This window comes from Geotrypetes seraphini, chromosome 11 (genome assembly GCF_902459505.1).
Source record: "Geotrypetes seraphini chromosome 11, aGeoSer1.1, whole genome shotgun sequence".
Lineage (NCBI taxonomy): Eukaryota > Metazoa > Chordata > Amphibia > Gymnophiona > Dermophiidae > Geotrypetes > Geotrypetes seraphini.
In genome coordinates this window covers 58,672,103-58,690,682 of record NC_047094.1, presented here as the reverse complement: position 1 = coordinate 58,690,682, position 18,580 = coordinate 58,672,103, and the positions used below count along the sequence as shown (strand labels likewise).

The window sequence follows — 18,580 nt, the reverse complement described above, 5'->3', positions numbered from 1 at the left end:
CCCGAGGAAAGTTGGCAGGGCCGAGGTAAAAGTTAGAACAGGTAAAATTAAATTAAATTTATAATGATCCCTCTGAGCCTTCCAACTGGCTCAGCGTGGTATACAGTGATTTTGTCAGTAATAGTTACCACCAAGGAGGAGTGCAGCAGGGCTGGCTGCGGCCTTCCTTGCGTTTTCTTCTTCCCTCCTCGATCCGTCCTTACTCCCTCCTTGATCCGTCCCTCGATCCATCCTCCCTCCTCTATCCGTTTTTCAGCTTGAGACTTTAGTCTCAAGAATGGTGCTGTAATGTTCCGGTCCGGTTCGTCCCCGCATGGCAGGCAGCCGACCCGATGCCGGGGAAGGAAGGAGAAAGCGACTCCAATCGCTTGCAGCAGCAGGGTCACGAGCCCAGCAACACCTTCGCTCTGCTCGGCTGGTTGTCCTCCCGGCCACACCAGGAACGAGTCCCCGTCGTCTGTGCCCGTGAGACCAGCTTAGGAAGCTCTGTTCCCGGCCGCTCCAAGTCCCGCAGATAAAAAGTCCTGATTGGCCCGATCGCAGCTCCTGGCACTACAGCCCCGGACAACACAAGCACGGACAGTGCAAACATGGCAGTCAACAATGGGGAAAGTTCCCTCAGAGCAGGAGCTTATAAGCTTTTTGGAAGCTTAATTATAAAACATTTATGCATTATATAATATTGATTTTGAGTATTTTTATCTGAAAACTTGCCTGGAGATGGAGCAAGTCTTACAGTTATCATTTTGATTTCTTCATAGCTAAGTAAGGCATTTTTGACTATCAAGCCATAGGCCATTAGATTTAACACCATGTACTGGATGACTAGGAAAGAATCATTCAGGGTAAAATTGAGTATTTTGCTTCCTGTGGATCCTGTCACACTGAAGTGAATGAGCAACAATTTCCAAAGAAAGAAGTTTATAGATGAAAGAAGCAGGTTATAGGTTTTGGTAATAAGTTTATCAAGTTCAGTATATGCGATGCGGACAGCTGCAAAAGCGTTTTTGCTTGAAGAACTTTAGAAAGTTCGTGACTGACCGCACCACGCATGCGCGAGTGCCTTCCCATCTGACGTAGGGCACGCGTCTCCTCAGTTCTCATTTTTCCGTGGAGCCATGAAGTTGTGTTCAAATGCTCTGCGTGGGTTTTTTGCCTTCTTGCTATGGAATTTCTCATCTTTTGATCTTTTTTTCTATAATAAAACTAAAAAAAAGATAATATTTTCTTTCTTTTATATTCGGCCATTTTTGATGACGGGGTCTTGTTTCCGCCTCAGCCCTCGAACTTTGATTTGGCTGAAGCATTTTTTCCTTCCATGTCCTGCCCGTTAACAGGCTTAAAAATGTGTAGCAGGTGCCAGCACACTATTTCACTCACAGACCTCCCACAAGTGGTGCATCCAGTGCCTAGGGCCAGACCACCGTGTGGAGTCTTGTTCGTGCTACAGAAGCGGTCCATCAAAAACTGTATACTACAACAAAAGCAGATTTTTGGTACCATGGATGCTGCTTCGGTAGCCCCAACATCAACCAAACCCTTGACATCCAAGGCATCGACATCCAAGGCATCAACACTGCCAGAGGTACCGATGTCAAAGTTGGTGTTGCCATCGTCTGCTCTGTCAGGTAAGCCAGCTAAGAAGCCACCAGGTCTCAGGTCATAAAGGTACAGAGTCAAGTCGTACCGGCCAAATAAAGACCTCCTGATGCGGCTCGCTTCCACATCTAGAGGTGTATCTTCCTTACCGGAGCGAGCCACGGTGCCAGTGATTCCGGCTTCCACACCCCAGGTATTGGTGCAAGTTTTTAAAGAGAAGCTCAATGCTCTCTTTAAGTTAGAGTTTGGGAGCATGTTTCAAATGCTCACTTCCATGTCGGCTCTTCCAGTTCCAGCCCAGCCTGAGTATCGCTCCATGCCAAGTGAAGATACCAAGGTTGCCCCATTGGTACCGCCTTGACAATACCAGTCATTGTCATTGAGCCATGCTTCTCAACACTGGTCTTGAGGCATCGATCTGCTTCACCAAAGCTTCTGTCCCCTGCATTGAAGCGTCACTCCTCATTGAGGCGTTATTCCTTACCTTCACCTTCACCGAGACATCAGTCTTCACCTAAAAGGCCAACTCTCCCACCATCCCATTCTGGTTAGCTTGGAGATTACCCACATGTGAGAATAAGCTGCTTGCTTGTCCTGGGATAAAGCAAGTTACTTACCGTAACAGGTGTTATCAAGGGACAGCAGGCAGATATTTTCACAACCCTACCACCTCTCCTGATTGGCTTCTTAGCTGGCTATCTGAACTGAGGAACTGCGCGCCCTACGTTGGGCAGGAAGGCACACGCACATGCGTGGTGCGGTCAGTCACAAACTTTCTAAAGTTCTTCAAGCAAAAATGCTTTTGCAGCTGTCCACATTGGGGCTCCGTGGATGATGTCACCCATATGTGAGAATATCTGCCTGCTGTCCCTGGATAACACCTGTTATGGTAAGTAACTGTGCTTTCTCTACAGCCCTCTTGGATTTCTCCAAGTTAATGTTTATATATATCCATTATCCTTGTCCACAGTCATGATCCTGGCAATTTGGGAGTCCCACATGTGAGAATATGATGGCTGCTTGTCCTTGTAGCCGTTGTTCTTCAAGGACAGCAGGTATATATTCTCAGAACCTGCCCAGCTCCCCTAGTTGATTTCTTAATTTTGTTATTGAATTGATGGTTCCGAGAGCTGACATTGGGTGAGAAGGCACCAGCATGTGCACGGTAATGGCACTTCCTAAAAAATGTAAAGTGACAGTTCACTTAGTAATGTCCATACCGGGTTCTGTAGATGTTACCCGCATGTGAGAATATTCCTGCTGTACTCCGAGAACACCTACTACAGGTAAGTATCTTTGCTTTCTAATTGTTGAATTTAGTAAGTCTCTTGGTAGCTGAAAAAATTATTGCTAGGTAAGTCGGGAAGTGTTTCTGCCAGAGGATCTAATCTCCATCCTACACTTTTCAAGGTTAATTGTTTAATAGCAGCAGACAATTCTGGGGGTAGTGTGTGATATTAGAGAGAGGAGTCTGCTGAGATCTAAATGGTGTTGACAAACCCCACTAATAAATCCTGAGATTTTAATAAAAACTGTTAAAATGAATTCAGAATTATATACTTTGGAAGAAAGCCTTTCTAAAGCACAAGCAACAATAGCATCAAAGGGTTGGGTTCCCTTTTTATAGTCCATGAGAATTAAATCATGATAGAATTTAAATTAGCAAATTGTAATGTTGAAATTTTTTAATTCTAGTCGCCCATTGTGCATCTTCACGACAAATCATCTCTCACTGGAAGAACTGCACACGACATGATTGTCCTGTATGCCTCCCTTTAAAAAATGCCAGTGATAAGCGAAATCAACAACGTAAGTAATCTGCCCTATTGAAGGTGTGTTGTATTATTAGATTAGTGAAAGGGAAGAAAATCTTCTGCCTCACCTAGGTCCAGATTCTCAAAACTTTAATGCCATCACTAAACTGTTTACTGACAGTTTAGCCTGAATGCATTTTAGCGGTGGATTATCAAAACAGATTATCTCTGTCAATGACATGCAAATGGGCACTTCAACATTGAAATGAGCCCTCTGATGGATTCTTAAAGAATACCGAGCCATTTTCTGAAAGCAGTATCAGCTTTTGGCGACAAAAATAAGCGATTGGTCCAGGGGTGCCAGTCAGTGTCAGAGACTGCTAGAAAGCCTGTGTTGTGATGCAGCAGGGGAGATGCCCATTCTCTCTCCCGCTGCATCACAATATCCCTCCCCTGCAGTGGCAGCACCCCCTCCCCCGGAATGGTGGCAACACCCCTCCCTGCAGAGGGAGAGATACCCACTCTTCTCACTGATCAGCGTTTAAATTTTAATGTGACTTCACCTTCAGCTTCAAATCTAGCTGTTATCCCAGGACAAGCAGGCAGCATATTCTTGACTGATGGGTGACGGCACCGACGGAGCCCCGGTACGGACAATTTTAGAGTGATTGCACTCTAAGAACTTGGAAAGTTCTGGTAGGCCGCACCGCGCACGCGCGAGTGCCTTCCCGCCCGACAGAGGCGCGCAGTCCCCAGTTTCTTAGTTTCCGCGGAGCTAAGAAGACGCGTCTCTCTCAACGGCCGTTGTGAGAGAATTTTTGTGTAAACTTCCCGCTCGCGTAAACTTGTTAAGGAAATTTTATTTCCTTTCCTTTTTTCTTTATTAAAAAAAAAAAAAAAAAAAAAAAACTTTGGTTTTTTTCCTTCTTTTTCGGTTTTGCCCCGGCGGGGCCTTTTGCCACCATCGAGGCCTCGGCCTTCGATTTGGCTGAAGCCGTTTTTACATTCATGCCCCCTCAACCCGGCTTCAAGAAGTGCCAGCGGTGTGCACGACCAATTTCACTAACTGACCCACATAATTGGTGTCTCCAGTGTCTTGGTCCCGACCATCGAGCGTCTACCTGCACCCGCTGTGCGACTTTGAAAAAGAGAACTCTTAAAAATAGAGAAATTCAACAGAAATTACTATTTGGTGCCGAAATGTCTGATTCTACAACACCGGCACCGGCACCAGCGCAGTCGGCACCCACATCATCGACACCACGCGATACCGCGTCGGTGTCGACTCCTTCAGGTAAGCCGGCTAAGAAGCCTTCCCCGTTGGAGCGTCCTCCGGTCTCGATGGCAGCGAGCCCAATCCTGCCGACCTCGAGGCGCCCACGGAAGCGCTCCGCCCCAATAGAGGTGAGCCCCTCTACATCGGGTTCCTCATCCTCGGGGCGTAGAGCGGCACCGCAGGTACCACAAAAGAAAAAAGCGGTACCGGTGCCTTCCCTCGAAGACCGTATAGCTGCTGTTCTACAGGCGCAACTTAAAGAACAGTTACAGCACCTCCTGCCTTCGTTCCTGGCACCGAATCTGCCGGTACCAGTTCGGTCTGAGCCACCGGTACCGACAGTGGACCGTCCTATTTTATCGACGTCCACCTTGTCGGTACCGGTACAATCTGTTTCCTCGGTCTCCATGCCAATTCTTGCACCGGAGCCGAGAGCTCACCATCAAGCTGTACAGACTTCGGCTCCGGTGCATACAGTGACATCTCCCGGTACCGAGTCAGGCAGGTCAGGGAAGTCTCTTCGTAAATCCCATCATTTAGAGCCTTCCACACCGGAATCTCGAGACCGGAGTTTTCAAATTCGAGATCCTGACTTGTGGGGGGACTCAGAGGATCCTATTCTTTTTGAGGGGAATGCTCTTCTGGTGATGAGGACCCGTCTGCTTTAGGACCCTCCTCTAGACCAGAGATATCTTCTTTTTCTTCCTTTTTAAAGGAAATGTGTGACTCTCTCTCCATTCCTTTGGAGGCTGAGTCAAAGAAATCCAAAGCTTTTCTAGATGCTTTGGATTTTGACCAGCCTCCAAAGGAATATCTTAAGTTACCTCTCCATGACATCTTGAGAGAGACTTTTTTTTTTTTTTTTTTTAATATATAAATTTTTATTGATATTTTGATAACTGTGAAAAACAATCACTTCAACAGTAAGCATGAATCAGCATTGACAGTACCAAACAGAAAACATGGTATAATTAACAATGATAGTTAAACTCAAGAGCAAAACCCCACCAGCCTTATCCAATTCTCTTCATCCCTACCCATCCCCTATCTCAAGGTCCCATCCCTGACTGTCTCCCAATCCCCCCCTAACCCCCCTCCCCCCCATAGCAGACAACATAGCAGTCTGTACTAGGAGATACCCTAAAGTGTATCCAATAGACCTTCCAATATTCTCCAGGTGCTAAAGTTAAGTACATAGGTGTGTCGCCTCTTTGCTACAGCAATCTCCATCTTCCCCAAAGATAACAATCGATTAACCCAGGCATCATGAGAGGGTGCCACTCTGTTTTTCCAGTGGTTGGCAATGAGGCATTTGGCAGCCGCCAATCCCCAGCGAAGAAACTTAGTCTGCCAGGAGCGTTCCCTATTATTATATAGACCCAAGAGACAACCCTGAGGAGAGAGCACCACAATCTCACACAAACATACAGACAAGGTATCAGTAACTGCCTTCCAGTAGGATTGAAGGTCCCCACACTCCCACCAAATATGTAAAAAGGATCCCACTTGTGAACCACATCTCCAGCATTGGTCTGAAACCCCAGGGTACATTCTTTGCAGCCGTTCCGGTGTATAGTACCACCTGGTAAGTACCTTGTAAGCATTTTCCTGAACCAAGGCACAGGAAGAGGCTTTATAAACCTCCCTACACATTACCTCCCAATCTTTGGCAGTAAATCTTATCTCTAAATCCCTCTCCCACTGTTTTTGAAAAGAATAAGTAGAGGGGGAATGTCCCCTCCAATATTGATACATCACCGAGAGTGGTTTCGGAACTTTCTGTAAAAGCAGCCACAAATTTTCCACGGTTTCCCGCTCCATCGACAATCCAGTATCCCAGCCCTGAGCCTGCATAAAATGTCTAATTTGAAAATAAGCAAGATAATCTCCGTCAGGGAGGTCATATTTCTTTTGAAGTATGGGGAAAGAAATGGGACCCGTCACTCCCACCAGATCCCGAAACACTCTTATCCCCTTTTGGAACCAACGGTGAAAAACCCGATTATCTCGACCTGCAGGAAATAGCGGTTCCTCCTGTATACTAGCCAGGGAGGATACTAGATCCCCACTCCCCAATTTAGTACGCACCTGGAACCACACCTGTGTCAAATGCCTCACAAAAGGGTTAGATATGCCCCGGATCCATGTGCTCTTCAGTCCAGAGGTCCACAGCCCATATTTCAGAGGCATCCGACCACTGGAACTCTGTTCTAGCTGCACCCCACTTTTGTGTTCCCCCAATTCCCAATCAAGCACTAGTTTCAGCTGTGCAGCTTGGTAATACCACACCAGATTAGGCAATCCCCTACCCCCAACTTCCCGTGCAGCCCACAATAAAGATTGAGAAAGTCTCGGGGACTTACGTTGCCAAATAAAATTGCGAATTTCCCTTCCCAACGTCCGCAGTTCCCCCAAGGGCACCAGGACTGGTAGAGTCTGAAATAGGAACAATAACCTAGGTAGGACATTCATTTTAATGATAGCTATCCGGCCCCACCAGGACAGCCATAAACCATGCCAGCGTTGCAAGTCTGTTCTAATTTGACGATAAATAGGCAAATAATTGAGCTCATATATCCTCCCCAAATTCGATGGAATAAAAATGCCCAAATATTTGATCCCTCGCCCAGCCCATCTGAAGGGAAAACTGCCCCGTAACTCATCAACCTCCCTCTGTGTCAATGTCAGATTCAAAATTTCAGTTTTTGCCAAATTTATTTTAAACCCAGAGACCTGCCCATATAATTCAAACAATGTTAAAAGATGGGGTATCGTGATCTCAGGCCGTCCCACATATAAAAGGATATCATCTGCAAACATCGCCACTCTGTGTTCCACCCCACCACTAACAAACCCCACCAAAGATTGGTGTTGTCTGATAGCCAATGCAAGAGGTTCAAGAGACACTGCAAACAGCAATGGGGAGAGCGGACATCCCTGCCGAGTTCCCCTAAAAATGGGAAAAAAGTCTGTATAAGATTGGTTAATCCGCAAACATGCCCGTGGGGCAGCATACAGAGCTCGAACCCAAGCTCCAAATACGCCCCCTAATCCCATCCTATCCATCACATCCCATAGAAACCCCCAGAGGACCCGATCGAAGGCCTTTTCAGCATCCACCGAAATCAAAACCGCCTTATCCTGGCCAGCTCCCACTTCCCAAAGTAAGTTGAGGGTTCTCCTGATATTGTCGCTTACCTGCCTCCGTTGTATAAATCCCGCCTGGTCCTGATGGATCAAGGATGGCAATACTTTCCCTAATCGTTGAGCTAAGACCTTAGCTATAATTTTAGCATCCAAGTTCAACAGTGAAATGGGTCGATAAGACCCGCATAATAAGGGATCCCGACCTGGTTTAGGTAATATGATCACCCCTGCCTCACCCATGGTAGGAGGCAACTGCCCCCCCCCCGAAATTCCATTAACCACCCGGACCAAGAGAGGTCCTAACTGCGTCGAGAACTGTTTATAATATCGGCTAGTATACCCATCTAGTCCTGGGGATTTACCATTCTTCATCCCCCCGATCACCCCCAAGATCTCTGAGAGCTGTACTGGTTCCCGTAAGTATTCCCGTTCTGACTCGGATAATTCAGGAATCTGCAGCGAGTCCAGGAATCTAGTCTGCGCTTCAACATCAGGTCGCCCTGGTGGACCATACAACTGAGAGTAGAAAGCCTGGAACTCACGCTGAATCATGGAATCCGTAACATGTATCTCCCCTCCCACCTCCCCCTTAATACTGGTAATGACAGTCCGAGATTGTTTAATACGAATATATCTTGCAAATTGGGCACTAGCTTTATTACTATGTTCATAGATATTGAGTTTAAATCTTTCACGCATACGTTCAGTGTCTTCCACCTGGAGTTGGTAAAGTTCATCCCGAACGCGTTGTAAGTGTACCAAGGTCTGAGGATCCCTCGTGTTCTGGTGGAGCAGTTCCAGCTGTGCTAAGCGACTGCGCAAGTGAAGGAAAGTGCGGGCCCTCTGTTTTTAAAATCTAGCCCCCCATTTAATCAGTTCTCCACGGACCACCACTTTCAACGCATCCCATAAAATAGCATCAGATACCTCCCCAGTGTCATTCAACTCCAAATAATCCCTCATAGTATTCTCCACGGCGGAAACCACCTGAGGGGAACTCAACAATGATTCATTAAGTCTCCAGTACTTACAACCCCCCCTATCTAACATATCCGTGCAGGATAACCACACCGGCGCATGGTCTGAGACATGCATCGGTTCTATGACCGCCTCACGTAGTCCCCCGACTTGATTCCTATGGATCCATAATCCATCTAGTCTAATGTAAGTGTTTTGAGCATGTGAATAGAAAGTGTAAGATCGTTGTGAACCATGTAGCAAGCGCCAACCATCTACTAACCCAAGCGATCCCATGAGCTCGCGAAATGCTGCTACAGATTTCCGCAAGGATCTACTCCCCCCCCCAGAGTGATCCACTGCAGGAACCGGAGGAACATTAAAATCTCCCCCAACATAGATCGCCCCCTGAGCAAATGCATTCAAGGCCGCCCGTAAATTCCGGTAGTAAGGTTCTTGGCCCGAATTAGGGCCATAGATATTGACAATGGTCAAAGGGCGGCCCTGAAGTACACCCCTCACAGCTAGGCACCTACCGTCCCTGTCCCTGTATACCTTGTCCACTTGTAAACCCAGACCCTTACGTGCTAGGATAGCCAACCCTCCAGCTCTTTTCGTAGCTCCCTCCCCCTGATGGGTCCAGGGCATATCATACTGTGGGCGCTGGAGCAGAGAAACGTCCCTGGGTCTCAAGTGTGTCTCCTGCAAAAGACAAATGTCCCATTTCATACGTTGGAGGTCTCTAAAGACTATACTCCTTTTACCTGGACTATTGAGCCCATTTACATTCCAGGAGCCTATAACCAGTTCCGGATCTTTCCCGGGGGACCTCCCAGTTCCCAATCGCTGTTGTCTGCTATGCCCTTTGCAAATAGAACCCCCCCTCCCCCCCCGCCAGTTAGCTGATTCTCCCAATTTCGAATCAGCCATAGTAAGAAAAATGAGTCATACGGAAAAAGCCCATAAAATAGCACACTATAATGCTATACCTCTCATACATCCCTCAGTCTCTCCTTACAGCCTCTCATCTCGCCATTCTCTCATGCACAATGAAAATAACCCCCATTCAACGACCACTCCAACCGAAACCCTGTCCTCAATTGAACAACAATATCTTTACATTATAACAGCTCTTAACAGTGGAAAAAATAAAGAACAAGACAGTGCCATTAAACAGCAACCAAGCATATCATAGTCAGAGAAATAGCCTTAAAGGAAATGTTAGAACTAAACAGATGGAATATTGCCCTAACAGGCCCAAATGCAGTCAGTAGGTAAGGAGACCAAAGTCCACCCAGGAAACTGGATCAGACAGCTATCGTAGAAGGTTGTTTCGCTGCCTCAGACGTCAGAATTTCACCAGCTCTGATCTCCATCGCCGAACCGGTCCTAGCCGGAACAGAGGTGTCTTGTGGTAATCGACAACCGAGGTCTTTCAGCGCCAACCACGCATCCGCCACATTGTCCACCCTCCTGTGTGTCCCATTGATGGTAAGATGTAGACCAAAGGGAAAAAGCCATCTATAGCGGTAGCCTTCAGCACGCAAAAGTTGAGTAACTTCCCTAAAAGATCTGCGTTTCTGGAGAGTAGCGAGCGCCAGATCTTGATAGACCCCCACTTTCAGTCCCTGCCATGCAAAGTTAGAACAACGGCGTGCAGCCAGTAGCACTCGTTCTTTCAATTGGAAATCACCAAAGCAGGCTACTATGTCCCTGTTGCCAGGTCCCCTGGCCGGGCCCAGACCTCTGTGAGCCCTCTGCAGATCGATCACTGGGGGCAGTGCTTGTGCATCCTCAGCAAGAAGAGCCTTACAGAAGTCTGATACCACTTCCCTGGCATCCTTAAATTTGTCAGTTTCTGGTATGCCTTTAAAACGTAAGTTATTACGTCTAGATCTATTTTCCAAGTCCTCAATTTGCCGTTTCAGGTCGTCTAGTTGCGCCACCGCAGTGTCCATCACGGTCGAATGGTCCTGTACTGTAGTCTCCACTCGGCCCATGTGCTCTTCAACGGCGAGCACTCTCCCACTAAGATCTCCCACCTCAGCTCGGATCTCTCCCAGCGCCGCCTTTACATCTGTTCTGAGCCCCACCATTTCCGCCTTCAGGTCCCGAAACCAAGACTCGATTTTTCCTTCAATTTGCTGTGCATGTGGTTCGGAACTAGTCTGAGCAACTACAGGCTGTAAGGGTGCGGACGGCTCCGCCATCTTGATCAGCACCGTCGGTGAGCCTGGGACGTGCGATCGAGTTTTTACACTCGTGGCGCCGGGGTAGTGGAACTTTTCCAGCTTTTTTCTGCTCGCCATACAATCCGCCCGCAACAAACTCCCAAAGAGCGCGCCCTCGCCTTCGCGGTAAGCAATTATTATATTTTCATCCGCAAGCCCCGACAGAGCTCCGGAGTCAGGCGGCCATATTTCGTGATGACGTCACTTCCTCTCCCTTGAGAGAGACTTTTTATAAGAATCTGGAATCTCCTTTAACTATTCCTGGAGCTCCCCGAAAATTGGATTCCTTGTATAAGGTCATTCCTATCCCTGGGTTTGACAAACCCCAACTGCCTCATGAGTCCCTTTTGATTGAGTCCACTTTAAAAAAGTCCAAAGGGGCTAGCGTATATGCTTCAGTCCCTCCTGGCAGAGAGGGCAAATCCATGGATAAGTTTGGGAAAAGACTATACCAAAATGCAATGTTGGCGAATCGATCAGGAAACTACGCATTTCATTTCTCTTTCTATCTTAAGCAGCTTATTCAGAATCTCACTGCTTTTGAGAAATATCTTCCTGATCGGAAAAAATCTACTTTTCACCAAACTTGTTCCTCTCTTTTACAGCTTCGTAAATTCATGGTCAGATCCATTTATGATACCTTCGAGCTGACCTCCAGGGCCACAGCCATGTCAGTGGCCATGCGACGGCTAGCCTGGCTTCGGGTTTCAGAACTCGACGTCAATCACCAGGATCGACTAGCCAATGCACCTTGCTTGGGGGATGAGCTGTTTGGAGATTCCATGGACTCCACTACTCAAAAATTATCGGCTCATGAGACTAGATGGGACACGCTTCTTAAAACTAAGAAGCCTCCACCAACCAGGCCTTTTCGTCCACAATCAACCTACCAACGTAGATTTGTGGCTCGTCCTCTGCCTCAAGCTGCACAACAGCCTAGACGCCAGAGACAACAATGTCCAGCTGCTAGACAACCTCAACAACAGCAGCAGGTAAAACCTACACCTTCACAAAAGTCTACACAACCCTTTTGACTTGGTTCTCCAGAACATAGCCAGTCTTGTTCCTTCTTCCCAACTTCCACAGCCTATAGGAGGACGCCTTACTTATTTCATAAGCCGTTGGGAACTTATCACGTCAGATCAGTGGGTCCTGAACATCATCCACCACGGCTACTCTCTCAACTTTCAGACTCTACCTCCTCGAAGTCAACCAAAAGAGTCTGCTTTGCACACTCCTCAGTCTTTCCTTCTTCTCCAGGAGGTTCAATCCCTCCTCCTCCTGAACGCCATAGAGGAGGTTCCTCTAGATCAAAAGGGGCAGGGGTTCTACTCCCGTTATTTTTTAGTCCCCAAAAAAACAGGAGATCTCAGACCCATTCTAGATCTCCGCGATCTCAACAAGTATTTGGTCAAAGAAAAGTTCAAGATGCTTTCTCTGGCCACTCTTTATCCTCTTCTCAATCAAGGCGACTGGCTATGTTCCCTCGATCTCAAAGACGCATACACTCATATACCGGTCAATCTGGCCTCCAGACAATATCTACGCTTCATGATCAATCGTTGTCATTACCAATACAAGGTGCTGCCCTTCGGTCTTGCCTCCTCTCCAAGAGTGTTCACCAAATGTCTGATTGTGGTGGCTGCCTTTCTACGATCTCACCACCTTCAGGTCTTCCCTTACCTGGACGACTGGTTAATCAAGGCCAATGCACCTCAGACTGTTCTTCTGGCCACCAACCAAACCATCAGGTTTCTTCAACTTCTGGGGTTCGAGATCAATCTACCCAAATCTCATCTCATCCCCACTCAGAGACTTCAATTCATAGGAGCTGTCTTGGACACAGTCCTCATGAGAGCGTTCCTGCCGTCCAACCGTCTTCAAACGCTTCAATCTCTATGCCAGCAGGTGCTTCCACAGCGTTCCATCTCGGCAAAGCAAATGATGATTCTCTTGGGTCACATGGCGTCCACGGTTCATGTCACACCCCTCGCACGTCTTCACCTGCGCATTCCTCAATGGACCCTTGCTACTCAGTGGTCCCAAGCGACGGATCCTTGCTCACGTCACATATCTGTGACGTCATCTCTTCGTCAGTCTCTACAATGGTGGTTGATATCTTCAAATCTATCCAGAGGTCTTCTGTTCCATCAGCCTCCTCATCAACTAGTCATCACCACCGATGCCTCTCCTTATGCATGGGGAGCTCATTTGAACCAGTTCCAAACTCAAGGCCTTTGGACAGACCAGGAAAAGAAGCATCACATCAATTTCCTGGAACTCAGAGCGATGTTTTATGCCCTCAAGGCCTTCCAGCATCTTCTCTTTCCTCAAGTTATCCTGTTGTGCACAGACAATCAAGTTGTGATGTACTACATCAACAAACAGGGTGGGACGGGCTCTCGCCTCTTATGCCAGGAAGCCCAGAAGATCTGGACTTGGGCCATAAATCACCATCTATTCCTGAAAGCAATTTACATTCAGGGAGAGAAGAATTCCTTAGCGGACAAGCTCAGCAGAATTCTCCAGCCTCACGAGTGGACTCTCGATCCTGTAACTCTACAATCCATCTTCACTCAATGGGGCACTCCGCAGATAGACCTCTTTGCAGCTCCTCACAATCACCAGCTGCCCCTTTTCTGCTCCAGACTCTACTCTCCTCACCGTCTGGCAGCGGATGCATTTCTCCTCGATTGGTCCAATCTGTTCCTGTACGCTTTCCCTCCTCTGCCTCTCATGTTGAGAACCTTGTTCAAGCTCAAGAGGGAACGAGCAACCATGATTCTGATTGCTCCGAGGTGGCCCAGGCAACATTGGTTCTCCCTTCTACTTCAACTCAGTTCCAGGGAACCTTTTCTTCTGCCACTGTATCCTTCTCTCCTTACACAGCATCAGGAAACCCTTCTACATCCCAACCTCCAGTCTCTGCACCTGACAGCTTGGTATCTCTCGGGCTGACTTCTCATGATACGCTTTTGTCTCAGCCTGTTCGTTTAATTCTGGATGCCTCCAGAAAACCGGCCACTCTTCAATGTTACCATCAGAAGTGGACACGTTTTTCTTCCTGGTGTCTTCTCCATCATCATGATCCCACTTCCCTTGCAGTGGAGACCTTGTTGGATTATCTTCTTTCTTTGTCAGACTCTGGCCTCAAGTCCACTTCAATCAGAGTCCATCTCAGTGCTATAGCGGCTTTTCATGAGCCAGTCCATGGAAAACTCCTCTCAGCTCATCCCTTGGTGTCTAGGTTCATGCGGGGTCTTTTTAATGTTAAACCACCTCTTAAAGCCCCTCCTGTTATCTGGGATCTCAATGTGGTTCTCTCCGTTTTAATGAAACCTCCATTTGAACCATTAGCTACCGCTTCTTTCAAGTTTCTCACTTGGAAGGTACTTTTCCTTATTGCTCTTATCTCTGCCAGGAGGGTCAGTGAGCTACATGCACTGGTTGCAGATCCACCTTTTACGGTCTTTCATCATGACAAAGTGGTTCTGCGTACACATCCAAAGTTTCTCCCTAAGGTTGTCTCTGAATTCCATCTCAACCAATCCATTGTTCTGCCTGTCTTCTTTCCGAAACCTCATTCTCATTCTGGGGAACAGGCCCTTCATACTTTGGATTGTAAGAGGGCTCTAGCTTACTATCTAGAGTGTACGAAACCCCACAGATCAGTTCCCCAACTCTTTCTGTCCTTTGATCCGAATAACTTGGGACGTCCTGTTTCTAAACGTACGTTGTCTAATTGGCTGGTAGCGTGCATTTCATTCTGTTATGCTCAGACCGGACTGACACTGGAAGGTTCTGTCACGGCCCATAGAGTTAGAGCTATGGCAGCATCTGTAGCTTTCCTCCCTTCTACGCCTATTGAGGAAATCTGCAAGGCTGCTACTTGGTCCTCAGTTCATACTTTTACATCTCATTATTGTCTGGATGCATTCTCCAGACGGGATGGACACTTCGGCCAGTCTGTTTTGCAAAATTTATTTTCCTAATGGCCAACCTTCCCTCCATCCCTCTTTTTGTTAGCTTGGAGGTCACCCATCAGTCAAGAATATGCTGCCTGCTTGTCCTGGGATAAAGCACAGTTACTTACCGTAACAGGTGTTATCCAGGGACAGCAGGCAGATATTCTTGCGTCCCTCCCACCTCCCCGGGTTGGCTTCTAAGCTGGCTTATCATAACTGGGGACCGCGCGCCTCTGTCGGGCGGGAAGGCACTCGCGCGTGCGCGGTGCGGCCTACCAGAACTTTCCAAGTTCTTAGAGTGCAATCACTCTAAAATTGTCCGTACCGGGGCTCCGTCGGTGCCGTCACCCATCAGTCAAGAATATCTGCCTGCTGTCCCTGGATAACACCTGTTACGGTAAGTAACTGTGCTTTTTGTCGGTTCCCTGACGCAGCGACGAAACGTGGTACGTCGGAACTAGTCACTATTTTCAAAGCTAAGTTTACTCTTTAAAAATAGTAAACCTTTGAAATGATAGTGTCAGCATAGCTGTTTAAGCTAGCACTCAAATTATTGAAAAAGTTTATAACTCAGAGTGAGTTCATTTTGAACACTATAATGATTGGGTGGTGAGGCGGAGAAATCAGTCTTCATGTCTCTGAGCAGAGTTCGAAGAAAAGATTTGTAAACCAATGATTTTCTTTTGAATTCTCATTTGTCTGATTGTCCTGCAGTGACTTTTTTAAGAATCACTGATATTTCTTTAGTCACTCTACAATACCAACACAGTAGTTGAATTTATTACCCCTGCAATATTTTTGTGCCCTGGGATCAGTAGCATGGAATGTTGTTACTATTTGGGTTTCTGCCAGTTACTTGTGACCTTGATTGGCCACTGTTGGAAACAGGATACTGGGCTAAATGGACTATTGGTCTGACCTAGTATGGCTATTCTTATGTTCTAGGGTTGCTTCAGTGGTGGACTAATAAATGTGGCAAGCTTGATTTACTGTATTCAAGTACTTTATAGGTTAAATTCTGCTTTATTTTCAAACAGCTCTCAATTTGTTGTCATTAAAGTATTGTACAACTTTTTAACTTTGTTTATTACTTGATTTTTAACTAGCTGATTTTATTAGATTCTTCAAGACCTTGGGTGCACCTTTTTTAAAGCTACTAAATTTCTGTAATTTACACTTAGAAGGCAATTTTATAATACAAGAATGTGCCTTTTTGTAGCCTCATGTCCTCATAAATGTGACTTTATAAAATTTCAACACAAATCCTATAGAAATTGTGTCTAAAGTGAAGCGATTGGCATTTACCCCACTTAAAAGCAATATGTTTACGTATAAAAGTACATGTGTAAATTGCGACTCTGCTTGCACTCTGCTCAAAACCTGAACTAGAGCATAGTTACCCATTGTTTTTGTAAAAGTATGTGTGTTTTAGTCATCATTTTGTACTTTTATGTATGTGGTAACTTTACAAGAGGTATTTCCTTGTCCACACCAGACCAGTGGGATTAGTTATGTCTGTTGACCTGTGGAAGGAGAGAAAGAAAGTAGTTCTTTATGAGTCATTCTCTTAGGAGTGTCAAACTCAAATTACATAATGGGCTGAAATCTAGAACACAGGCTAAATCATGGGCCAATTTTTTTTATTAAGATACTTAAGTCTTAGTAGAAGTATAGGGATACAACCTTTCCAACCCTATGCCGGCTCTGTGATATAAACAAAATAAATAAAGACTTTTCCTCTCATTTTAGGTCCTAGTTCACGCTTACTGTCTAATACCAGCTCTGACAGGATACACATTTCAAATCTGACATACTGTAATCACAAATTAGAAAATAAAATTATTTTTTGTACCTTTTGTTATCTGGTCATTTTGTTTTTCCATCATCTTGGTCCCATTTTCTCTTTCTGCTCTTTGTTTATCTTCTACTAATTTTCTTTCCAGTGTCTGCTGTCCATTTTTTCTCCGCTCCTCTCTTGTTCCATTCCCTCCTTATGCCTGTCTCCAACATATTGATTTTTCCGATTCAGCTTTCATAACTTTTTCTTTTCTTTTTTTGCCTTTGTCCACTCAAATCCTTGCCCTCTTTCTCATCCTTTTTAAATTTTCAGCTACCTCTCAATTCTCCATCTCCTCTCAGTCCCTAGCTCTCCCATTTTCCATCTTGCTCCTTTCCCAGCCTCCTATTTCCTTCTATCTACTCCCCATTACCACGTCTCTCCTCCTCTATCCCCTTGGTATAACATTTTGCTCCCTCTCTTTTCTGTTCTTCCTTCCATCCACTGTCTGTCTTCTCTCAGCATCTTCCATTTGCTCTGTAACTGTGCCTCTCCCTTCACCCCCCCCCCCCCAATTGGTCTGGCACCCATCTTCTTCCCTCTGCTCCCCCCCATAGTCTGGCATCTCTGTCTTCTCCCCACTCTTCCTCATTTCCCTTCCAGCGTCTTCTGCCGACTCTTGTCTTCCCCATTTCCCTTCCAGCACCTTCTCCCCACCACCCTTCCATCTCGCCATCTCACCGCCCTTAAGCACCCCCTTGTGCGGCCTGAGAATCCCCAGCCCTCCCTCCCTTACCTTTGTGGTATGTTAGTAAAGTAAGTTGCTCAAGTCGGCCGAGCCTGCCTGCGGTCGCGTGTGTGTGAGCGGAAGCTTCTACTCTTGACGCAACCAGAAGTTGCGTCAGAGGGGAGGCTTCCGCCCACACACACGCGACTGCAGGCTCTATATGAAACTCCTCCAATTATCCCCCCTTGAAACAATCTACACATACGCTGATGACAACCTTGTCCTCCTTGAGACAGACCAGAACCTCACCAACCTCCACGAGAACATTACAGCTTGCATAATGAGACTCCATTCCTGGTCCTTCTCGGTACGGATGAAATTGAATGAATCAAAAACAAAATTACTCTGGCTTGGCCCAAAATTAGAACACCTGCCCTCTGGCGCTGCACTGCAGCTTGAGTTCTCAAGCAAGATCCTTGGCATCATTATCGATTCTTCTCTCTCCCTCAATGACCACCTCAACTCCTTGGCTAAATCATGCTTTTTCAGCCTCCACATGCTAAGGAAAGTAAGATCCTATTTTCGCCAACAACATTTCGCCGTCCTTGTCCAATCCATCATCCTCTCCAAATTAGACTACTGCAATGCCATCTACTTGCCTATCAAAAAAAAGTCTTCAAAGACTCCAGCTAATCCAGAATACTGCAGCCAAGTTGATCTTTGCAAAATGCAAGTCTGACCATGTCTCCCCACTCCTAGCCAAAATTCACTGGCTCCCAGTGATTTCCAGAATCCATTTCAAATGCTCCTGCCTGGCTTTTAAGATCATTCACGGTATCCTTCCTCCCTTAATCCCACTATCTTATAACTCCTCGAGTCCTGACTCTACCAGACCGCCCAAAGGTATAAATTATCCTTCCCATCTCTACACGGTTTTCGCTATGCAGGCAAACTGGGAAAATCCCTTCTCTTCAGAATCACAGGTCTTTGGAACGACCTTACTACCCTGCTGCGGAACCTGGGCTCCCTCCAATTATTCCGCAAGCAACTGAAAACCTGGCTTTTCACTAAAATGTAATTCTATCCCCCCCTTACTCTTCTATATATAAGTTCATGTAAACCTTTTTTCCTTCTCTTCCTATATTTT

The 18,580-nt window shown here is 46.5% G+C and overlaps 1 protein-coding gene across 8 annotated transcripts in view; it reads left to right on the top strand.

Moving 5' to 3' along the window:
• CREBBP (CREB binding protein) overlaps positions 1–18,580 on the top strand; it is a 676,455-nt gene that overhangs the window by 112,756 nt on the left and 545,119 nt on the right. For all 8 annotated transcript variants that reach the window (XM_033962544.1, XM_033962542.1, XM_033962548.1 and 5 more), the window contains exon 5: positions 3,295–3,408. In XM_033962544.1, the coding sequence (XP_033818435.1) occupies positions 3,295–3,408 (114 nt within the window). The remainder of the gene's footprint in view (positions 1–3,294; positions 3,409–18,580) is intronic.